The sequence below is a fragment of the Calliphora vicina genome, chromosome 4, assembly GCF_958450345.1.
Source record: "Calliphora vicina chromosome 4, idCalVici1.1, whole genome shotgun sequence".
In the NCBI taxonomy this organism is placed as follows: domain Eukaryota; kingdom Metazoa; phylum Arthropoda; class Insecta; order Diptera; family Calliphoridae; genus Calliphora; species Calliphora vicina.
In genome coordinates, this window is record NC_088783.1 from 98868707 (window position 1) to 98895223 (window position 26517).

At 29.1% G+C, this 26517-nt stretch overlaps 1 protein-coding gene across 2 annotated transcripts in view; it reads left to right on the forward strand.

The window, feature by feature from the left end:
- Positions 1–26517, forward strand: part of Tomosyn (syntaxin-binding protein tomosyn) — a 108517-nt gene that overhangs the window by 49198 nt on the left and 32802 nt on the right. The window contains exons 5-15 of one of the 2 annotated variants that reach the window (XM_065506608.1): positions 668–802; positions 864–927; positions 1003–1210; positions 1285–1360; positions 2474–2628; positions 2712–2893; positions 2966–3130; positions 3188–3499; positions 6423–6562; positions 6705–6882; positions 14577–15441. In XM_065506608.1, coding sequence (XP_065362680.1) covers positions 668–802; positions 864–927; positions 1003–1210; positions 1285–1360; positions 2474–2628; positions 2712–2893; positions 2966–3130; positions 3188–3499; positions 6423–6562; positions 6705–6882; positions 14577–15441 — 2480 coding nt within the window. The remainder of the gene's footprint in view (positions 1–667; positions 803–863; positions 928–1002; positions 1211–1284; positions 1361–2473; positions 2629–2711; positions 2894–2965; positions 3131–3187; positions 3500–6422; positions 6563–6704; positions 6883–14576; positions 15442–26517) is intronic. The other variant, XM_065506609.1, reaches the window with a different exon arrangement.

Consider the following 26517-nt stretch of genomic DNA (forward strand, 5'->3'; position numbering starts at 1 on the left):
ATCGGAAAAAATATTTTTTAAACCAATTTTTTTTTTCACCATAAATTTTTTTCACTAAATATTAAAAAAACATTAATTTTTTTTTTAAATTAAAAAAATCTTTTTTTTATAATTTAAAAAGCAATTTCGAAAAAACAACTGGAAAAAAATTTAAATTTTGTTTACCTAAAAATATTTAAAATTTTTATTTTAAAGTATAATTTGGTGAAGCGTATATAAGATTCGGCACAGCAGAATATAGGTCTCTTACTTGTTTTGTTTCACCTGATGTCAACTTTCAGTTTTCTTAATTTCGAAAAGAAACGTCTGTTTTATTTCTAGTTTGCAGCATGTCATGGTTTGCAGGAAATTTCAAAGAATTTTAAATAAATTTATTAAAAAATATAATCAAGTGACTTTAAACCAATTTTGTAATCAGTATGATAATATCCAAAAGTGAACAATTTTGTTTTGGGTTAGTTATGTGTCCATTCATGGGATGTCTAACTTGATAGGTGATTTTCATATAAAGTCAGACCTTGACCGGAACCCTACCTCTGAAAATCGTGCTACATAAATAGTTCCGTGTCGGTTCGCTTCCCCTAATATAGGATCAAATATTGTACAATGTCCAAGTATTTCGATAATAGTTGTAATGGTTTTATTTAATGCTTTTTCTACCTTACAGAGTTACGTGCATACATTTACCGGTGGCTAGCAAATGGTTGTATGTAGGCACAGAAAAGGGCAACATCCATGTGGTGCACATAGAAAGTTTCGCTCTTAGCGGTTACGTTATTAATTGGAATAAGGCAATTGAAGTGTAAGTATGCAACATTTTATGAAAGTAAGCTAAAATTATAATTTATTTGAAATTATTTTAGTGTTAGAGCTAGTCATCCTGGTGCTGTGATTGCATTATGTGATAATCCGTTAGATGCAAATAAGGTTGAACAAAATAAAAAATTACAAATTAGAGAAATGCTAAATAATAATGAAATTGTATTTTTTTTTTGGTTTTAGTTACTAATTGCATTCGAATGTGGTCTGCTTGTGTTGTGGGACTTGAAAGGCAAATTTGCTGAAATGAGATGGCAGTCGGCGGAGCCCGTGAAATCAATTGCTTGGCATTATGAAGGAAAATATTTTGTATCCTCGCATAAAGATGGTTCCATTTGTTCATGGCCTATGAGGCCAACACCAAAACCTCAGTCATTAGTATTTCCTCATGGTATAAAACATTTGCACAAAATAATGTTACATATGTATATTATATTTTATTTCTCTTTATCTTTATCTTTTCAGCCAAAACATCGAAAGATGGTACATTGGAAAAATGCAATTCCATTTATAAAGTTGATTTAAAAGCTTCTCAATCTGGGTATGTTACATAACTATTAACAACTCATAAGAGTATAACTCGAATATTGATAAAGTAAAAAAAATTATACTATCTTTGTTTAAACCTAGCTTAAACTAAAATTTTTGTTTTTCACTTTTTTTTTATTTAGTCTATAATCTAGGTTTAATTGAGCATAATTTGCTAGTTAAACCTAAGTTAGAATTATCAAAACACAAACAGCTGAAAAAATAAAATAAACAATTCACCAATTTTGTTTTGTTTTCATTATAATTTTTAATATTTATTTAATTTACTTTATTTTCACTTTTTCTTTTTAAAATTTCAACAAAAATGAGATATCGGTCATAAAAATCGATTACTTCAATAATATCGGACTAACTTTTTTTTAGTTATCATAAATTATGTGGAGAAACATCTAAAAAAAAATTCACAATTTTTGAAAAAAATTTAAAAAAAAATCTATCCATAGAATTTAAAAATTTTACCATTTTTGTACTTAGGTAACCATGATGCATCGAATCTATATTGTGGTTAGTGAAGCCTTCTTTTGCTGTTGACCTGTGTTATTTATTAGTTAAACATGACTTAACACGCTTTTAAGTTAAACCTGAAACAAATTTAGGCGGACTTTAACCAATCATTGTGTTTTTCACTAATGGATTATAAACTGTCAATTTTGTTAGAATTGTTTTGATTTCATATAAATACGATAATACTCTATATTTTATAACAAAAAGCAATAGCGCTCATAACTGCTTTTGTAAATTTTAAATTTGTAAAAACAAAAAATAAAGTAAATAAAATGTACATAGAATAAAATTGTGTCAATAAAGCAATAGAATAACTGGTGTGCTGAATTGTTTATTGTTTTGACAATTCTAACTTAGGTTTAACTGGACAATTAAGCTCAGTTAAACCTAGATTACAAACTAAATTAACAATAAGTGAAGAACTAAAATTTTTGTTTAAGGTAAGAGACTCGAAATAAATGTAATATTAACACAGATCAAATATTTAAATAGCGTAAAATTGACTATATACTCTACAAAATTTTTAATATGCTCTTATTTATGAAGTCCATTGAAACCTGAAAAGAAGGTATTTTATGAAACCTGTTTTTTTATTTTACAGGGAAACCTTTACAATATTTTCGGGTGGGATGCCAACGGAAAAAGGTGCAAAATCCAACTGTATTACTGTAATGGTGGGTAAAACGACCACTGTTTTGGAAATGGAACATGCTGTTGTTGATTTTATAACACTATGTGAAAATCCTTGGACATCTGGTAATTGGAATATCTTTTTTTTTTTTTTTTAATCTTGTAAGAGTGTAAACAAATGGAATGTTTGATACATTTGTATTTTACAGAAACCCAAGAGCCGTATGCGATAGCAGTGCTGCTGCAATATGATTTAGTATTAATAGACTTACTTACACCCGGTTTTCCATGTTTCGAATCGCCTTATCCTATGGACTTACACGAATCACCTGTTACATGTTGCACTTACTTAACTGATTGCCCCTCGGATTTGGTTCCTGCGTTTTACTCGGTAAATGCTATATAATATTAACATGGATTAAAACACTCATTGTATGTGTATGTTTTATGGAAATTGTTATAGGTTGGTCGTACTACGACATCTAAAAAAACTGGTTTCTCGGAAAGAGAATGGCCCATATCGGGGGGAGAATGGTCACCGGCGTCTTGTAGTTACTCGGAAATTGTTATAACTGGCCATCAGGATGGTAGTTTGAAATTTTGGGATTCTGGTGCTGGCACATTACAGGTACATTTTCATTATTTACAAATACATATAACTATTGTGTGATTTTTTCCTTCTTAGATTTTATATAAACTTAAGACGGCAAAAATTTTTGAAAAATCGAAAAATTTACAATCTGAAACCACTGGTATGGATCATCCCCTGGCAATTCAATTAATATACCTCTGCTCCGAATCAAGACGTTTATGTGTGGCCGGTTCATTGGGACAAGTTTTGTTATTCAAATTTCGCAAAGTCGAGTCAACTTCGGACGTTTTAGTTTTAGAAATACCAATACTCTTCGAAAACTACGAGGATATTTATGGTACAAGTCCCGAATGTGATTTTATTCCACATCAAGTTCAAAAAACTGAATCTAGTGAATCGGATAAGGTAATAATTATACTTAATTATCACCTACAACAAGAGAGTCATAACTCGAATTTTTGCATACTTTATTGTACAATAGGAGAGAATGTGATAAAATGATGCATAATTTGTTTAAAATCCAATAAATTTCTTATAAATATTGTATAAACATGTACGTTTATAGCCATTTAATTAGAAACTATTTGTTTTGAGTTACGATCATCTTGTTGTAAGGCTGTAATATATTTATAGTTACTTTTTGTATGACTTTTTTTGGAGAATATCAAGGAGTGCGGCTCGGATTATTGCAAGACTTGATATAATAGAGCAACTCTGAAAATTTGAGTCAAATTGGATCATTTTAACCTGAACCGCATCGGCTCTGAAGTTTCTAAATTGCGTTTACAAAGAAAAAAAAATATTATTTATTATATATTAATATTCGCATTTAATTACAACATAAAATTATGTTTCTTACCCCTCATTATCACAATCTATAGTTATGTTTTAATCTAAAGTTATGCTGACAGTTTTCATACAAACATTATTTTAACCGACAATATAACTATATATGTTAACCCTCCGGCGGGTGAGAAGGTTCCTTTTTCATTTTCAAACTGAAATTACTCATTGATGGTCCATGGGAAGTATACCCGAAATTTTATCTAGAATCGTTTAAAAAAAATCAAAGCGATCCGACCAGTAGTTTAGTTTCTATTGAGATTTAAATGTGTAGTACAGGAACGTGTCCGCTGGGACCTTGTACTGAAATTTCAAGAAATCGTTAATAAATGCACTGTCTTTTGGCTTGTTTTATTGTTTGAACACATCACAAGCGTGTTCCTTGAATTCTAGTTACTTTAGTTACTTACCGCACCCGCTTCACACAATACATTCCATCGAAGCCTGCCAAGTACGGTATAAAGATATGGTGATTGTGCGACTCAAAATCATTTTATCCTGTCAAAGGTATGATTAACTCTGGGAAATTGACTGACCAGGCACGAGAGGTGAATCAAGGGCAGAATGTTGTACTTCAACTTTAGGAGAGATATTTGAACAATTTATGTACAATTTATGCCGAAAATTTGTTCACAACTTTGGATTTGGCGCGTACTTTGATCAGGAAGAAAACCGTATATTTTGGAGCAGTGCGCTCGAATAAGACATGTGTGCCGCGGGAATTCCAAAAAAAATCATACGCGTCCTGTCAACAGCACATTGTTCGGCTTCAACGAAGGCGATATAGCACTATGTTCATATGTGCCCAAGAAGAACAAAGCGGTAATTTTGCTGTCGACACAACATTATACTTGCGGTGTGGACATGCAAACTGAATAGAAGAAGCCGTTTGCTATTTTGGATTACAACGCCAACAAATCGGGCGTTGATACAATGGAAATTTGTATATAGCTCGGGGAAAATGTTTTTAACATTCAATCAATCGTAAGAAGAACATTAACTAATCAATTTTATGTACATATATCAAACAAAGTAAAAAGTAAAATTTTGTGAAAATTAGTGAATTCACTTAATTGTGAATAAAATCGAAAAGAATCAATCGATGTTTATCTTCGATATCTTATTTTGTTCCTATTATACACGGCTTTGCGACAAAGTAATAAACCTGAACAAGTTCTACCGTTTTCGATTTTTGCTATTTTCACGTAAAAAATATATTTTTTGCATCAATTTGTTATTGTAACTCCGAAACTACTGAGCCGATTAAAACGCAATATATAACCGGATTAAAGGTTATATAAATTTGAACTTTCTTAAGTTTACTTCAATAATATCGGACTAACCGTTTTTGAGTTATCATAATTTATGTGGAGAAACATTTAAAAAAATTCACAATTTTAGAAAAAAAAATTAAAAAAAAATTCTCCATAGAATTTAAAATTTGGACCATATTTGTACTACTGGAACCACAATACATCAAAATTGTGTAGTGGTTTAAAAAGCCTCTAAAATAGTTTTGATTTTGTTGCCCTGTGTAATTGAAGATCAAAAATAAATTTGTACTTTCGGATTTATTTCAGATCTTAAAACGCCAGTATTGATCAAATTTAAAATATTATTGAATTGAAAAAACATTTATTGTTTACACGATAGTAATAAAAATATTGTATTTCTTTGTTGATTGATATTTTTCAGCAAACTTTATTTATAAATACATACCCGATACATATGAAAATAAAAAGGTTTTGAATTGTTTTAAACAAATTTTGAATACCGACCGTAAATCAAAAAAAAATTATTCGTATTTTTTGAAAATCTAATACAAATTTTGTTTAGACGATGAAATTGTATTATGATACTTGAGTTTTTGACAAATATTAATACTCAGTATTGCCGTCTATAAATACCTTTATCAACATATAAGTTTCTACTGATGGAAATGTTTATAAACATGATGAATGTTGCAAGCAGCCGTTACAGGCCATTAAATTCATCAATTTGAATTCGTTACAATATATACTTTTTAAGACATAGTTGTAAAAAAAGTAGAAATATAGTTCAAATAAACATATACATACAGTATGAATATTGTTAATATTTTACAAAAAAATGTAAAATTCCAAAAAATATTGTACAAAAATAAAAAATAATATTCAACATTATCTAACTAACAAATTTAAATATTATAATAATAAAATAAATCGAAAATGTTCCAACCGATTTTTCGACAGACAATTCTGTATAGATTAAGATTCCGTTAAATTATATTTAATAACACATTTTGTGTAAAAATTTAAGAAAAATGCATTTCTAACTTCAGAGCCACTGTGGCAGGGTTTACCATTATTATAATTGACACAAATTCTCTGCTTTGCATTTTTATACCAAGTAGCTCATTAATAAGATCTGTAATCCTCAGGATTCAGGATATACATATTTGCATTTTTAAACATCTATATATTTAATTTGTTTTTGTCCTGATTAGACGGATAATTTGTTGCGAGTCAAAACAGGCGCTCAGCGAAAACCGCCTGGGTTTCAGTCACAATTGGTTTGCCTAACAACAGGACCAAACAGAAGAGTCGTTCAAGTGACATCTCTGTGTATCAACTCAAATTATGGACTGTAAGTAGAAATTGATAACAACAACGTTTATTTAGTATACGAAATATTCAAACATCTCAATTTTTCTGTATCCTTTAAATTTGTACATATATTTTTAGTTTTTCATTGACTTCTTCTTATGTGTGTGTTTTTTTGTTTTTAGAATGGCTTATGGTACCGAATATGGACTTGTTATAATAGATATTATACAAAAGGTTTGTTTGCTAAGCGTAGCATGTCCAGATCTGTATGGAGCCCATGACCCATACTCAAGAACACCAAAAAGTCCAAAACGTATTGAAAACAAAGATGAACAAAGTCGTTCGCCCAGTTCTGATCAGGTAAGTTAAATACATGTCGTAAAACGTTTTCTTTATTATTTTTCAAATAAAATTGATGCTCTCTAAGAATATTATTTTTTATTTTGTTATCGAAATTCTAAATTGCATTCTGTAGTTTCTAAAGGCAGCATATAAAAATGCATTTGTAATATTAATTTTGAATTTGCTTCTTTGTACGAACTATATTTTTTTTGGAAAATTTTATTTTCACTTCCTTGTTTGGGTTTAAATTTTACTTCTTTTTTTTTGTTTTCAGTAAAAATTGGTAGTTATTTAGATTTTTATAATTAATTACTTAATTAATTTTCTTATTTGTTTCCATTATTAATCGTTTTTAATTGGAATGTTTTTTTTACTCATTATTCCATTAAAAGTAAAGTGGAAGTACAATACCTATATATTGAAAGTATAGAATATTTAAATGTTTTCCCCCATTTTCCTAAATATCTTCTCCAAACCACCCCCACCCCCTTTCTGTGTCTTTTACTATATTTTCTATTATTTTTGTGAGTCTTAAAAACCAAACCAAAAAAAAAAAACAACCCTTGAACTCAAAAGCTTTTTGACAACTGTGTAGAGTGTGGCTTATTAATGCAATAATACTATAAATAATTTTTAAAATCTTATTAAATCCCCTCTTACGCATGCAAATAATTTTAAATGTGTCCGTTAATTAATTGATTACGAATAATATTCTTTGTTTTTTTTTTTTTGCTCGTTGGAGGCAATAATCACAATTTACAATTCAATGATATAATAACACCAAATGAATGATTAAAAAAACTTCAAATGATTGATTGATTGATTTCAGGGAAATTATTTTAGTAAAACAATGAAAGGAATTAGAATCATGATTTTTTGTACTTAATTTAAGTATGCATTTTGCAAACAATTTTAATAACAAGATATTGTAACTTTATTTAAATTTCTCGTCTGCATTTAGAAAGATGAACTTAAGCCAATTAGAAATAAAACAAAGGAATTAATGTAATTTTAGTTGAAAATTAGGACTACAAATATGCTGCAAAGTTAAGAAGACTTAGTGCCGATTTACACCATGATTTTTACAACGTTGTATTTTCTTAATTCTCTTTTAAAGTTGCTTTTACTCACCCCTCTTATCCACAAACTCAAAAAATCAAAACAGAATTAAGAAAAAACGACGTCGTAAAAATCATGGTGTAAACCGGCACTTAGTAAATAATAGAAAGTCAAATATTTTGTGGCTCAAATATATATTTTGTTGACTTAGATGGCAAATCTGATAAATCTATAACATAAATTAATCAAATTATGTTAAAAAACTGATACGTAGATCTTTTTAATTGAAAAGAAAATATTACCTAGTAGAAGGTGCAAACACGTAGTCTGTAGTTATTAACTATATTACTGCCTTGTCGTAGACGAGTTGCAGACCTAACTAAGTTGGAGGCAAAAATATCATATTCTAACATTAATTTCGCAAATCTAACTTAAACAGAAAGAAATATATGTATGTATCTATTTGTTTATATTGCCAACATTCCGAAAATTTATATATACATTAGTGTGATTTTTTGTTATTTTTGTAGAATTTCGAAAAGTACGGATCGATTTAATGTGACACTTGGTATAAAACTGCAATGCTGATAATTTAAGTCAAATCGGATAATGTTAACCGAAGCCGCATCGGCTCTGAAGTTTGAAATGCGTATATAAGTATTTAGTTTTTGAAACAAATCTTATTAAATATTATGTCATAATCTATTTTCTTTCTAAAAAGATCTAAAGGTCAAAAATCGATTAGAAAATTTTCAAATTATTAAAAATTTCGCAAACCATTATGTGATCCAAGTAACATGTAATGGAAAATATAAGATTTATTAAGGCGTTACTATCAATTTTGGTCAATCTAGCGTTAAGTAGTTTAAAAATTGTAATAACTCTTTTTTTATTCAATTTTACACAACAACAGTTTAAATAGTCATTCTCTTTTAATACACACATTAAAAAACAAAACAAGACTGGTAATACAGTTTGATGTTAACTCAAGCACTGCTTACGATACTGAACTGGTTCAGAAACTCGCTGTCAATTTATTTATATATATACATATACCAGGGGCATCTTCCTTCGTGTTCTATCAGACACACTTCTATAGATGTGTTCATTTACTTAGCCGGTAAATACTTATCAGTAAAAAAAATTATGAATTTTTTTTATTTTTTATAAATTTTGGTTGTAAATAAGTTTACCTTTATTGACCGCAAATGGGAATTGATAACCGTATCGTCGTAGTTAAACTGAAATTCATATCAGATCTTTTATGAATCTTAGAAGTATGAAAATAGTTTTTCTCGAAACGAGTAATATTTTTTCAGCATTTTACTTTAGATATGGCCTGGGAACACTATTTTTTACTTTCTATATTTTACTTCTGTATAAATTGCGATGTGCCTATAAAATGATTTGACTGAAATTTTCCAAGTAAAACTTTTATATCAAGTGAAACGCACTCCTCGAAATTCCCAAATAATTTTCGTACTAAATAGAAAATTAACCTAATGTTCTTATAAGAGTGCTCCAAGATTGTATAACCGAAACAAATATTTAGGTTCTCCTCTAGAATTGTTCTTTGGAATGTTGAAACACGTTCTGTAAACTATTAGGATGATAGGTTTCTATTTTCTAGTATGAAAATTTTCAAACTTAATTTTTTTTTAAATTTTGTTTAACAAATTTTAGAGTTTTTATAACATCACTTTGGTCACAAAGTTCCCAATTGTTTGAATGAAACAAATGTTTTTTGATAAAATAAATTACTCTATACATCTTGCCGAAAGCTTTCTCATACCCAAGTGATCATACAAAATTGAAACCACTGAGCCATGTGAGATACCTATGGCTTTCACAATCTCTCGAACTTTCAATCGGTCAACACCATATCGAGATTTTTTTCCATTGTTTCGGCTGTAGAGACCTCAACTGGGTTTCAATAATGTTCGGCATCTTCTGTGCTTGTACGACCACAACGATTTTTTTGCCATTGAAATTGATGGTTCTGAGTTCCCATAGTATTTATCAAGCTTAGCCGCTATGAGTGATGGATTTTTTCCGCAAAAAATAATGCTTAATGAGGAGACGAAATTCACTTTTTTCCAATTTCTCCTCAAGTCACGAGGTAGTCTACCATCAATGGCTGTCAAACATACAAACTAAATGACGCAGCTTGTTTAAATTTTGACAGTTGCCAAGTGAGAGATGACTGTTGACAGGAGCAGTGTTGTTCTATCAGTTAAGAGCCGAGAGGCAATAAAAATATAAACAAATTATGTCAATACCTCCTATAGTTTTTTCGTACCTGCGATTTAATTTAAATATACCCCGTATATCGTGGATGTCAAAGGTCAAACTTTTCAATATTTTGAATTTGTAATGAAAATATAGTGAAATATTGTGTTATACATATTTGTGCTTGTATTATTATGAAACTTGAGAAAAATATATCTATGTATGTTCTACATTGAAAATAATAATGGAATAATCAAAATTAAAATTATGAAAAACCTTGTCAATTTGAATGATGGTAATTTAAATGTTTTTTAGAATTAAATGGGACACGATTCATTCATTCAGTTAAACGACAAACCTATTTTCTAATTATGCAAAAATCAGGCATTAATGTTGGTTCAAAATTTATCAAGATTGTTCAAAATGGTTTAATTTACTATTGTCTTATAAACAATACTTTCATTAATATTTGGTTAGCAATATTCAAATTGACAAAGTTTTTCACGATTTTTAAAGTTTGGAGTCATTTTGACCACTAGTGCATTTAAGGGTTAATATCGATTGTTCCACCATTATGTGTAAATGTAACACTTTAAGATATATTTTTCTCAGTTTCATAAAAAAGTTCCATCCAATATTTTACTTTTGACATTAACGATTTTAGGGTTAACGGTGTCCGTTTTTAGTAAAACGTCCGGGGTATATTTAAAATTATCTGGATTATAATATTTTGAGTAGGTTTTAATTAAAATCTATAACAATAAAGAAATTGGGTTTATTCGCCAAAATTAAAGAGTGAAAAACCTATGTTTTTATTTTGTTATTTTTCCATTAGTGATGAACTAAAAATTCTAAAATTTATTTAACAAATTTAAAAAAAAGCTGCCTTAAAAAATCTAAATTTTTGAGGCATTTTTTTTAAATATTTTTTGACATTATGTACGTAGCATAACGTCATATATAATCAAAATATGTAAATTTTTTTATTTCTTATTCAAGTGGCCTGAGAAACATTAATGGCCGATTTTTGTCTTGTATTTCTAGTTACAATGATACTTACTTACACATTTCGATTGTTTTACATTAAAATTAGATTTTACATTAAAATAATTACACTGTCCAACAGCATTTTTAGAACAGAATAGCGACCCTATAATTCTGAACGGGCATGTTGAGAAGATAATTTTTGTAGAATAAACTTATAACTGATTTTTTTTACATTGGGTCAAAGTTAATTGAAGGCAGCATTATACTAAATGAAAAAAAAAACGTTGTAAGTTAATATCTGAGAGAATTCTTATTGCGGGATTTTATGGGGATCATTTTTGTTGAAGATCTTAACACTCTATCTCCTCTCTTTAACGGTTAATTTGACCCCTTTTTCGACAAAATTGAAAAAAGTCCTTTCAAAAAAGAATTTAAGAACTAAAATATTCTACGAAATTTTTTGCCGTAAAATTTCAGTGGGAGTCAGTCACCAAAGACACAAAAGTTGTAAATAAAGTCCTTTACGCTCAATTAGCAAAATTACACGCCATATCGGGTCTCACATTTTTTAAAAAAATCTCCAAAAATCCAAGTATGATCGGAACGAGTTGAAATTTAAAATATAAATAGTCCTTAAGGAGACTAATGTAAATTATCTCTTTTAGTTCAAGAGATATTTAGATTTATTTATTTTTTTTTTAATTTTGTTCGATCTTTTTTTAGTTTTTTATATATCGGGCCTACGGAAGTTCAAAATTTTTTTTTAAAATATCATCTTTATTTTCTATAAAATTTCGAATATTACAAAAACAACTTGCTAACAGTTATCTCGTCCATATGAAAAGTTACAAGTTTTCCAAAACACATTTTCCATGGAATATATTAAAAAAAACGTTAACATTTTTCAAAAGGGAGCCAGTATATATTTTAAATATCAGCTTATTCGGATTATAAATAGATTTTTGGCGATTTTTTTAAAAAATGTGAGACCCAAGGTGGCGTGTAATTTTGCTAATTAAGCGTAAAGAGCTCTATCTACAACTTTGGTATCTTTGGTGACCGCACTGAAATTATCCTCAAAAAATTATAGCAAATTGACCCCTAAGGAGAGGAGATAGAGGGTTAAGATCTTCCACAAAAATTATCACCATAAATTATAGGGTCGCTATTCTGTTCCAATCAAAAAGTCTCAATTTGTTGGACAGTGTTATTTAATGGCATATTGTTTCCTTCTACAATGGATGAAAATTCTGAAGTTAATATTTTTGGAGCACTCTAGTACCTATAATTCTTGATATACATAAATAGTATTATTTTATCTTGTGTGTAAAGAAAATAAATGGACGTTTCCAGCGCTGTGTCTCTTCCCACTTTCTATCTCTTGAACTTATTTGTCATTTGAATGTTTTGAAATGTTCGGCTTGATTTTCTTGTGTTATTTTGGTGTCTAAATTCCAAAATTTTTAGCTTCTTTTACCGATATACAGTTTATTTAAACAATTTTTTTTTTATTATTTCTCGTAAGGGTTATTGGAAAATAACTTGTATCAATTATTCTTAAAGTCGAGAGTTGTGTTGTTCATGAGTAAAATTTTACATTTGAAGGATTAAGTCAATGGTAAAGGTAGTTCTACAGTTCTACAGAACAATTACAAAAACAACCGGGAAAACATAAATTTTCTTGTTGTTTGTGTTAAAGTTTTGAAATTATTGTATAGCTACAACTAGCTGGTTGGAGTGAATTGCTGATGGATGTGAAGCATTTTGTTCATAAATGAGACAACTCAATTAAAGTCCTTGTGTGTGTGTTTTTTTTTTAAATAAATAAATCTGTCTTACAAGAATAATAAACTATTTAAGTGTTTAGTAGAGTAACTTCGGGTATTGTGGACTATGCGTCTAATGTGGACCAGTGTCTTTTTTCAGAAACTATTGAAGGTATGATAAAACTGATTTGTCGTACATTTTACAATTTGTTTGAAACCACAATTGCACATTTGCTTTCATGAGTAATTGATATGTTGGCTATTTATTCTTGTATTGAAATTAATGCGCGTGCTCAACATTTTTTTCTGCTCAAGTAAGAAACAAAATTTGGTACAGTTACTTTGTAGAATTTAATGTTTGGTTGTTTTATATAGTTAAAGTGGACACGTAGTTTTGCATATATTTGATAAGAATTTAAGCACATTTAGATTATTAGGTAAAAATATTTTTTTACCACTGTAACCCAAGTTCGTGTAATGTGGACCACTTAAATTACTTGATTATGTACTACTGGTCCATATTAGTTTGTATAAATAAAAATATATTGAAATTAAATTTTTTAATCATTCATGAATTTTATGTATTAAATATTAGTCCACATTACCCTCATATAGTGGTCCATATTACCCTCCAATTTTTTTAATGCTGGTTTTTGGGTTCCTTACAATATTTTCACATAATTTGTTTATCCTTTGACGGAAAAAATTTTCAACTGCAAAAACAATTAGGGAATATATTAGCTAATATATTGCTTCACAACTTTTTTAATATCCATATATATTGTGTCCAGAATTTAGAAGAAACAAAACGGTAGTCCACATTACCCGAAGTTACTGTAATGTTCTCTATCCAATTTATACCAACTAAATATATGTGGATTTTTGGCAAACAATTTTAATGGGAAAAAAGTTTTTTTATTGCCAGACTTAACCTAAAATATTTCAATTCCCAAAATGTTAGTTCAGTCTTAAAATTATGCAATCTCCTAGGATAAAATTACAATTAAATGTATCTTATTAAGTACTTTAAAGTGGGTTATCTATGTAGGAAGCGTTTGAAGTGTAACTGGAATTTTTTTTTTATCTAAGACGATTCTGTCAAAAATCCACATCGACATATTGAATAATGAAATGTATAACTTAGATTTTTATTACTGACTGGAGAGTGTTCTGACGGACTAGCCAATGCATAGATAAAAAAGGAAGCATGGTAAATAACAATAATAAATATTATTTTTTAATTATTTTAGTGCACGGAAATATATATTTTTTTGTGTATTTGGTCATGTTTAAATGTAAACGAACGTTTTTCATTATATCGAGTAAAAAGTTTTAAACAGCAACTAATATTTAATTAATTAATTAACTAATTATTCCGATCGAACATTTCTATAAACAGTTAAAAACTAAACAACCAACTCATTAATGAACTTATTAAATGAATGAATTAATTGTATTCCTCTCATTAAATAATTGTTCGTTTTCTGGATTAGCCGGAAAAAGAGTTGACGAAGTATAAATTATATTGCTTTTTTTTATACATACATATAGTTCAAAGTAAAGTAAAAACAAATGAAAACAAACAAAAAAAAAAAAAATAATTTTTCTTAGGGCAAATTATTGATGGTTCCTTATTTTAATTTGATATGAATGATTTGCAAATCGATTTAGCTCAACGACACCACAAGTCCAGATAGTCCATCAATTGAATATATACCGGAGGCAAATGAAACACTATCATCAAACCAAAGTCAGAGTCTGGATCAATCGAACTCATCTAGACCAGTATCGCCGGACAATGAGAGGGGTGCTGTTGGCGGTATGCCGACTAAAAGTCCTATGCGTGAAGAAGTGTCAGTTCCTCCCAAAGAACTGCCGGAGAGACGAATGTCCATGTCATGGAAGAAGAATCTGAAGCGTCAATTATCAAAAGTCAATATGAAAATAGGCAAAAATATGAACAATGAAAATGACGGGACGGGTCCAAAGAGCTCGTCCGTATTTTATACTCAAAAAGAATGTTCGCCAGAAGATAGTGACCAATCGCCGCCCAAAGATCCCGTTGTGGTGGGGCTTGAAGCACGCGAAAGCATGACCGAAAGTAATATTGCCGATGCAATAGATGCTCAGGCTGAAAGTGGTCTCTCCTCCGAGGAGAAAGAAACGGCCCCACCGGAGTATCTCTTCGAGACTGTCCAACAGTCAGCAAAACGTGTAGACTTTGCAAACGATACAGGCAATCAAAGCTCAAGACCAAACAATTTACCACTTATGTCTACGGTTGCCTCTGGAAGCGGCACTGGGACAGTGACCTCTAATGAAGCTGTTCCCCCAACCAGACCTCCGCGTCAAAAGTTTAAAGAAAAACGCGATCAACGCCTACTCTCTGTACCGAATATTAAATATCAAATGCGCGATATGCGCACACGACCAAATCGTAACGATTCTTCACCTTCGTTTAGCGGTGGTGCCGCCGGTGGTGGTGTTGTTGTTGGTGGTGGTGGTTGTGGTGGTGGAGTTGTAACGAAAAAGACGCGTAAGTATTCGAATTTGCTCTCACTAACTCTCTCGAACACAACTACTTTATATGTGTATGTGCTATTCCTCCAAGCACGACTATATATATATATTAACAAACCAATGTGTACTTACTCTTTTTTTTCGTACAAAAAAAAAACTGTCCTTCACTTAATCTTCACAGAAAATAATTTTTATTAATAATTCTATATAAAATTTGGGTACTCAGTACTCAACACTGTATATTTTCCCGGTACTCAATACCAAAAAATAACTACTACTCGATACTTTCAGATTTGTAGTTTTCATTACAATATCTGAAAACTCCAATATATTTCAGTGAAAAAGTGAAACTCTTTTTTAAGTAATAATAAAAGTATTGAGTAGTATTGAGTGAGTATCCCAAACAAATATATTGAGTATAGTATTGAGTAGTCAAAAGTACCGAGATTTTACAACTCTAGTAATATAAATACAATTATATATCTATAGAACTTAAGAGAGAACATGGTTTGGGATTTAAAGAACCAATAACAAAAATCCTCATTGCCAAATGAAGGCTTCCATCATTATTATCCAGATGATAGATTTAAAGAAAAGTGAAGCAAGTAGTAATTAAAGTGTATGTCCGTGTGCTATGATATTATATGATGTGTTGTGTTCTGTACTATTTTATGATTGCATTTAATCTTAAAAAAAATACTTAAATGTATGTATGTATGTATAATGAAAAAATATACATATAAATAGTAATGTAATTCTCCTCAAAATGTCATCATTAATGTCATCACATTCATTCATTAGTATTTCATATTCATTGAAATTCATACATTCGTTGTTCATATTTAAGTATATAAGTGCAAAATAAACATTTTATATAAACTATATTGAATATTAATTAACTAAGCAGAGAAATTGTATTATTATTTCTACAAAGCATCGATCCTTACCCGTTCCAAATTTGTTAAAACTTGTTACACAGGTTCATTATGATCATTCAAAATACAGAATTTTAAATTCACTTTGGTTTGTCTTTTATCGATGTTCAAAGTTGATATTTTATATAAGAATGGTGTAAAATCGCACAATTTCTATGTACCCTAGCTTCAATATATTTCCATAAAAAATCGTTTTCTGTTGAACACATGATATTGCTCCAGAAATTTGTTCTATAACAAAGGATATGTATCATTTTTATACACTTCACCTTCGTGAGAAGGGTAAGTTTCTTGATCCTTATAGATAGCGGTGTCGATTAAGCCATGTCCGTCTGTCCGTCTGTTGAAATCAATTTTCTGAAGACCCCAGATATCTTCGGGATCCAAATCTTCAATAATTCTGTCAGACATACTTTCGAGAAGTTTCCTATTTAAAATCAGCAAAATCGGTCCACAAATGGCTGAGATATGAGGAAAAATCCAGGACAACCTCGATTTTTGACCTATATCTGGATTACTAAGTCATTAATATAGACAATATGGATATCTAATGATAGATATTTCAAATACCTGTGCAACGACGTATATAAGACCATAGTAAGTTGGACCTACAATGGGTCAAAATCGGAAAAAATATTTTTTAATCCGAATTTTTTTTTCACCAAAAAAAAAATTTTTAAAATAAAAATTCGAAAAAAATAGATTTTTTGAAATATTCTGTAGTTAAGATCGAGTTTCTAAGTCACATCCTGTTTTAATGAGAAACAGATTTCTAGTAAAAACTTTGAAATCTACGATTCATTGATATGAGATTAAAAATTTCATAATCTGATTTTGCACGCATCTATTAAAAAATATTAGCGGAAATCACTCTTCGTTGCAAACTACCCTACAAATCATGCATATATTGCAACTGCTATATTACCCTTTAACTTATGAGGTGGTGGTAAATTGTACACCCTCTCTTCATTTTTTTAAAGTGCATTTTTGTTTCAAATAACATTTTGCTTTCTGTTGTTAAAAAGCAAATATTAACGAAAAAATGTTTTTTAAATTAAAATTTTTGTCAAAAATTTTCACGTCATAAGTTAAAGGTTACTACTGTTGTTGTGTTACTGAAAAATATAGCACGTACGCTAGATTTCGAACATGTGCAAGGTTTGTAGAAGATGTTTGCAACAAAGTGTGATTTACCCTATTAACTTTGAACCTATATGTATATAGAAACTGAAGTGAAGGTAATTTCGAAATTCTGGTAGCTTTGAATTTTGTATGGTCATGGAATATTACAAATATTATCGAATTCTGAAGAGTAAAGGTTCAAAAATTCATTATTTTGTATCGATATTTATTTAAAAGTAATTAGGAACAACATTTTCTTTTTATCCATAGTATGCTAGGTTCGAACGATTTGGGTTCCTCGAATAACGGTATCGGTTAAAGTTTTCAATCTATTTTCGTTTCGGTAACAGTATTTGACAATATGTTGGTAAACCAAAACCCGGATACCGATATTATGATTCAATTAGCAAAAAATAACAAAAAACTAAATTAATTCTCTTTTTTCATCTTGGACCAGACTCAGGAAAATAGATTATGGGAGGGGGAGTAGTGTTTGTGGACGTTCGATTTGAACATTCCTACATTGAATTTCTTTTCTTAATTTTCTTTTACATATATATTTGGGGTATTCACACGGTCTGCTTGTTGTTGTGTTTTAAACAAAAAAAAGTATTATTTTATGACAAAACAATAAAAATAGTTCAAATAGTCTTATTAGTTTAGAACTTTTTGGTTTGAAACACAACAAAATTTTGATTAAACTATCACAATATATTAGGACAATATGACCAAATAGTAGACCGTGTGAATACCCCAATTGTGTCTTCATTATTTAATGAACTAACAACAAATATTTGAAGTCTTATATCTAATAACCATAATTTAACAAAAAATGGTTTATCCATTGTTGCTCTGATTAAATTGGCATTCTTCTGTCTTGTCTTTGGATTAGGTCTGCAGTGTCCCTCCTTCATAATCGAATGTGGCGCCACTGTTATCTAATATGTTGCGGGCCAGTGGATTTGGGTGGATTTCGAGCATTTTTAAATATTTTTCTACGTGTTTATTGATCTCAGTTTTTACAAAGGGCACGTTTAGAGCTCTGTGTATCATCCATAAAAACTTGTTTTGGCGTCTTTGGATTTTTTCAACATTTGACCATATCGGTTTTATGATCATGTTATAAAGTAGAAGTTTACAATCTAAACTAAGCGTAGAGTTTCTGCCAATGAGCCAATTAATTTAAATTGATTTCAATTTCATTTGAGTAAACTTTGCATCTATATGATTCTTCCATGTAAGGCGACGATCGAGATTGTTTGGTTATTGATATGAATAGTGGGGCATGATTCTCTACGCAATGTAAATGTTTTATATGTAAATTTTTGTTCGTTGACTCTAATTTTCCATTGTTTTAACCTTTATGCCAACGGCAACATACCTGGGTATGTTTTGCATTTTCAAAATGCTGTAGCTCTGAATTGGATAATCGGATCGACCTGAAATTTCTTTATATCCTAGCCAAAAGTGTTTTAAGCAATTATCCCAAGTTTTGTTTGGTTAGGATCACCCGCTTGGAAGATAAAGCCCATTTACAAAGTTAGTAAAACGCATGCAAAAATATCTGTCAAACAGAAAAAGAGTTATTTAAAAATCGTGACTGACTCCAAAGTTATAAGTATTTGAATTTAAAAAATGTTAAAAAGTCGATTTTTCGATAGTTTTTGGAAAAAAAGAACTTTTTTTATTTCTAAGTTATCTAAACAATTTCTAAGAAGATGTATTACAAATTTGTACTTTTTGAAAAGCTAACTTTACAGTAAATATTTTAAATGAAAACAAATTTGAACCAGGTCCATCCAAAAAACGACTATTTTTTATCTAAAATTTAGGACAAAAATTCTCAAATCGCATACTCGATATCAAAATATAGTAACTCATTTTAGATGGCCAAATATGTTTTTAATTCTTTTGTAAAGCACTCCGATAACCCCGCCCTTGGTATCGATATTATAACCAAAAAACTAAAAAAACTCATTTTTGGGGTTTTTCAACAATTTTTTTAGGAAATGCGGGATTCTTGATTACAAATTTCAAAATTAGTTTTTAATTTTATATTTTCGATGGCAAAATCTATATAACTGTAAAATTTTATTAAAAAATATTCATAAATAAAAATTTAATTTAAATTTGAAAGATTTGTATCTTTGCAAAAACTCAATAAAAAGCAATTTTTGCCTTATTTTTCAAAAAAAGTATTAAATGAATTTCTTAATTATTAAAAAATAGTCAAAATCCCCTATCCATTGATATATAACATGTCCACCTTATGTTTTTTACGTGGCAAATAAATTAGGGAAAACTTAACAACTCGCAGAGAATTTACCTAATATAGAAATTCATAAAAAGTATGTTGCCTACTTAACAGCATTTTTATGAATGTAAATAACAGTGTTAGGTAAATTCTCTGCGAGTTAAGTTTGGAACGAGTGAATACTTTGGACTCAATTTTCCATGACTCGAACACACAAATCGGCCGTAATACCATTCGCGTTTGAGGTTGGCCTGCAGCTATTCTAACGATTTTAGTCTAAAAGGATTTAATGGCATGAACGAGGTGTGGGACGGTTTCGGTGATCAAAAATTGGAAAGTAAACTTTTATAAAAAAAAAACTGTAATAATTTGCAAACGTTCTTAAAGCATGATCAAATGACATAAACTGCGAAGCCAACTTCAATCCTATTCGATAACTGTCAAAAACAAAATACGTCGTACCTTCTGAAAAACCCTTTAGTACTTGTGTGTGTGTATAGTGTGTTAGTCGAAATGTTTCGGGGTTACAGATTCGCATAATATGTTAGGGAATCGCAGTATTGACTGGAAATGTAACCAATTTAACCATTTTCAGGCTATAGATTTTATTTTCATATAAACACTGGATCTGTTTAACTATAATTGTTAATTTTGTTATCTTTTTGTCTTTTATTTATATTATTGTAAACTAAAAGGAATTGGAATCGGGAAATGGTGATGATGATAACGATAATGAAAAGTACAATTGTCTTTATGTAATAATATGGAAAGTTTTTGGTAATTATTGTACCAAACCAATATGTATTCAAAATACACTGCAGTCGCGATAATATGAACACCCCAAAATATGAACACTTTTTACTTCCATAGGGTACTCTAAAATATGAACTTTAAAGCTTTTTAAAATATGAAGAACTTATTTTTGTTTTTTTAAACGTATTTTATCTATCTACACAGAGTTAATATATAAATCAACAGGGTAGCAGCTAAATTCTAATTCAACAGCTTAATAATTTTTTGGACTTCCCTAGCTGTAGATGGGAATTAGATGCCATTCGCAAATATTAACAATCTTGCAAAAGTGAACTGGCCTGGATTTAATTAGTTCATATTATCGCGAGTGCACTGTATTACTTAATTATCTATATATAGTTACATATACATATGTATTTAGATACATACCTACATATATTTAATATAATATGCATTAATAGTTGATTGATTCATGGATGATGTTGTAAAGTTGTATGATTTTACAGAGCAGCTGGAATAATACAAACAAACTAATTTTATTGTGAATTGAATAACTATTTATTTATGCTTCATTTGAGTGCAACATTTTGAATGGATGATTTTGGAAACATGTAGTAAAAATTAGATTTAGACATATTTATATAATATTGTGTTGAACTGAACCTACACTGGTAGCTTATTCTCATTCGGCGACAAAAACAAAAATGTGTAGGCACTGAGAACAAAATTAAAATATTTTAAATGTTGAAAACACTTGTAGCTTTAAATGTACTCTAAACTCTATGGCACATACGTAAATAGTTAATACATATCTACATAATATAATATACAATATATTTAACCAATAAAAACAGCAATTAAAATTCCTAACTAAGTGGCACAACGTACTAAGTATTTATATATATATATATGTTTATTCACAATTACATCACTCCCCTTTTCCATAAAATAGTACTCGTATATGTGTTATGTATGTAATGATAATGACTGTGAATTGAGAATTGATGCTTAGAATTCGAAATCCGTAACTAATATGAGGAGCCGCAGAACAAAAGTTACTTTTTCGAATTCTTTTACAAATTGATTTTTTGGTATTTTTATAATATTTGGGTTGAAATCTTCTAGAAAAAATCAATTTCCCAAAATTTTTAAATTTTCAAAAAAGTACCTTTTGTTCTGCGGCTCCTCATATTATGTATTCTGAAAACAAAGGACGGTTTTGTATTTTATAAAATACTAGTTAAGCAATCCGGACTTTGGAAACCAATCTCAGTAAAATGAAAATGAACTGAAACCAAAAAGTGGATGATTTTCAATATTTCATATGAAAATTAAATGAAACATAAACGTGGCAGTAAGTCGGTAAATAGTGGTCCAAATGGTAAAAGTACATACATATTATGAAAAATATATAAAGCATAAACGTCCCTCTTAGTGCGTGTTTAATTTCATGATTTTAGTTTCATTATTATAAATTATTCAAAAAGTACCATTCGAATAAAGTAAAAGTACTAATAATCTCCCCCTTTGGATTTCATGATTTTGGGACCATTATTCTAAAATTTAATAGAAGCTATTTTAAAATTAGATTCTAAAGAAATTATTATTGATATTTTGAAGTTTTAACTTTAAGAATATCGTTATTTCACTAAAACGAAGAAGTCATCGAGAAAAACTAAAAGTATGGACTCCCACAAAACAGAATTGCTACATGAGAATTCCTGCATATTTTTGTCGTTCACTTTTGTATCACTGTGTTATTATAAAAAATTCAAAAAGTACTTCACTCTGCAGTATAACAGATAACATTTTTTACCTACTATATATCGAGCCCTTAGCGCCAAATTATCGTAAGCGACAAAACACAAATTTTACAAGAGAAGGTTTTTTTGATTATTTTGAAATTTATACATAGAATTAAAAATGTTATGATGCGATATAATATAATTTCGTTCAAGCTATTTGTCTATTTTTCAAAAATATTTATAACTTTTGACAATTAAAAAATTCATGGAATACTTTATTGAAAAATATGACAAAAAATGTTTTTTATTTATTTTTATTTATCAATATTTTTAATGAAATTTTACAGTTATATAGATTTTTCATTTGAAAATGGAAAAATAAAAAGCAATTTTTAAATTTGTTATCGTGAATCAGGCAATTCCTAAAAATGTTTTGAGAAATCCCAAAAATGAGAAAAATTTTTATACCCTTCACCATGAGTGGCCAGGGTATATATAAGTTTGTCATTCCGTTTGTAATTTCTACATTTTTCATTTGCGACCCCACAAAGTATATATATTCTGGATCGTTATAGATAGCGGAGTCGATATATCCCTGTCCGTCTGTGTGTTGAAATCAACTTTCCGAAGCCCCCAAAAAACTTACATACACGATTGATACATCAATATTTCCGAAATTCTTCCTTGGTTGCTATTTAAATTCTTGAAAATCGGTCCACAAATGGCTGAGATATAAAGAAAAAACAAGGACAACATCGATTTTTGACCCATATCTGGATTACTAAATCATTAATATAGACAATATGGATATCTAATGATAGATATTTCAAAGACCTGTGCAGTGACGTATATAAGACCATATTAAGTTTGACCTACAATGGCTCAAAATCGGAAAAAAATATTATTTAATCCGAACTAAATATTAAAAAAAAAAATTTTAAATAAATTTTGTATAATAATAATATCTATATATTTTTGAAGTTACTAACAATTTTGATATTCTGAGAACGCTAAAACATCAGTCGGTCATTAAAATTTTAATTTCTGCAATAAAAAAAATTTAGAAAATGTCGCTTACGATAATTTAATGCTAAGGGCTCGATATGTTAAATAATTTAAAATATTAAAAAAGTACCATTCGGAGTACCAAAGAGTATCCTCTTGAACACCCGTCAAATTGTTTAATATCAAAATACATACTTAATTTTGTTTACAAAACTTGTCTTCAATTTCCGTGCTCTGTCTTTGGTCTCTAAACCAGCATTGGCCTTAACTTTTCGTACCAAATAGTCCGAGTACTGAGCTAATGCTTTCCTTGCGGATGTGTTGGGAGCTCTTTTGAAAATGCTTTCTATTTTCAAATAAGTATTTTGTTGTTTTAAATTTCTGTAGTTTATTCTTTTGATAAGCAAAATGAATTATCAAAGGTCGAAGTTAAAATTTTATATATGAATGGTGTAAACCCGTTCAACTTCAATTGTGAATAACTGTTTTTGCCTCTTATGTTTAATATTTGTCAAGTATAGACAGGGGGTAAAACGTTATTTGTTTTTCTAAAGTTAAACTAAATATAATACTTGTACATGGTGTTTTCTTTTCTGGCATAAATGATGCATTTAAAGAAGTGGCCACTTAAAATCCGTACGCACTGTAGTAATCATAACAAAGCTTCCAGTTATCAAAATGGAAAAAGATTTACATATGTTTTTAACAACAAATGAATTGCAAGTCATTATGTTTAGTTTTAAAAAGTGTAGACACAATGGAAAAAGAAGCTAGTGATAAAATTGTGCACAAATATCTAGAAAATCCGACTTTGTCTTGTTAAAAGAAACCCAAAATCTGATTTTTGGTAGATATCAGGTCAGAAATTTTACATCTCGGCAGCTCGAGGTTGTGTGGTCTTTAAATATGAATACGTAAAGTTGAACAAAAATATTAATTTGGCAGGCAATCCGCAGCTGCTGTTAGAAGAGTCAAGATTTTCAGAAATGTTTTTAAAGAATTTTCAGAATTATATATAAAAAGATAGTTTGGAAAAGCGATTGTTGTCATTTATAAGACATCACACATCTGATACAAAGTTTTAGTCAAGTTGTCATTACTCAATGACAAGTTGTCATTACTCAAATACAACTATGAAGTGGTATAATGAGAATAATATTGATGTTATAGCAAAACACATCAATTAAACAAATTGCAAAAATCTTCGTCCAATCGAGATATATTGGAGAATTGTTAAACGTAAATTGAAAAAGAGTGCAGGTACAGTAAATAACCAGATTTTGATGAGAACAAAGTGGAATAAATATGCTGGAATAACGGTAGAAGTGGGAAGTAAAGTTGTGCAGCTATTAATAGGAGGCATACAAAGAAAGGACAGAAAATGTATTCGAAATAAAGAACCTGAATATATGCTACATGTTTCACCCTCAATTTTATCAAAGGGTTAGAAATTTTTATGTAAGCAAAAAGTATAGTTTTATAATATTTCGAAGCCACATAAAAGAAAATTGCATAAATGGTAATGATTTTTGTTCTATTGTGATCGTTAAAAATGCAACACATTATGAGGGTATGGGTAACATTTAATAAATGGTACAAAATATATAGGCAACATTTTGTGTCAGAAAAGAAAACACCATTAATGTGAGCAAAAAATGGATCGCACTTTTGTGTTTGATGATCTAATTTTTCTCGGTTTTATATTTTAAATAATTAAAATATAATATATTGTTTTATATTAAAAATAAAACAAACTTTCTTCCATTTAAAAATGCGTTTTAATTTAAAAATAATGCGAAATTTATTCACATTTAAAATGCAGGGAATTTGAAGTGTTGAAAAACATCAAAATCGTCTGGGAAAAAATTCTCTTTGACGATTCCTTTTATGAAATTATATACTTAATTAGAATTATTGGTTAAATTAATTTCAAAAAAAATTGATTTTACAGCAGATTGATTGAGATCCATAGAATTTTTTTTAAAAAGTATTTTATGCTTCACTTTCGATATTTTATCAATAATAGGTTAATTTCCTTCCAAGAAAAACCTGAGTAAAAATATGAGAAATTGTTTCTCATGCTAATATAAAAATTGTCAAAAAAAATTACAAATATTTTTCAAGGTACTTCTTCCATTTTTAAATAACAAAAGGCCAGATTTTCAAATCATTTTTTAAATAAAAAAAGTAAGAGTGCTATAATCGGCTGTGCCGACTTTTATATACCCTTCACCAAAGTAAACTTAAAGAAAAATATTAAAAAAATGTTTAGTAAAAAATAATTTTGTTGAAAAAAAATTTGGAGTGATAAAATTGTTGGGGTATATCTCAGCTATTTGTGGGCCGATTTTAAGTTGTATCAATCATGTATGTAAGTTATTTGGTTAGACGGACCGACTGACATGGCTATATGAATGACTCCACTATATATAACGAAAAATACGTTTTTTGTTTAAAAAAATATTTAACCAAATAAATTTCGATCAAATTTAAATAATTCCAAAAGTTTTTTGGAATATTACTAAAATATATGTTAACCAAAGTATTATTAATCAAAGTATTATTTTTACGAAAATAAAAACACTAGTTATAATACAATTTTGTCATTCCTTTTGTAACATACCGAAATAAAAAAATTATACTTAAAAATATTTTTATTTAAACAAAATTAAAATTATTTTTTTAATTGTTTTTCAAAATTTTTTTTAAATAAAGAATTTATGACAAAAAAATTTTTTGATGAAAAAAAATTCGGGTTAAAAATATTTTTCCCGATTTTGACCCATTGTAGGTCCAACTTACTATAGCCTTATATACATTGCAATGGACTTCTAAATATCTATCATTAGATATCCATGTTGTCTATATTAATGACTTAGTTATCCAGATATAGATCAAAAATAGGCCAAAAATCGAGGTTTTCCCGGTTTTTTCCTAATATCTCAGCCATTTATGGGCCGATTTTGTCGCCATGTGAGCCGATAGCAACCGAGAATTGCCGATATATTGATGTATGAATCATGTATGTAAGTTATTTGGGGGCTTCGGAAAGTTGATTTCAACATACAGACGGACAGAAGGACATGGATATATCGAATTCGCTATCTATAGCGATCCAGAATATACATACATATATACTTTGTGTGGTCGCAAATGAAAAATGTAAAAATTACAAACGGAATGACAAACTTATATATACCCTTGCCACTCATGGCGATGGGTATAATAATATATATACTGGATCCTCATAAGATTCTAAGACGATATAGCTATGGATG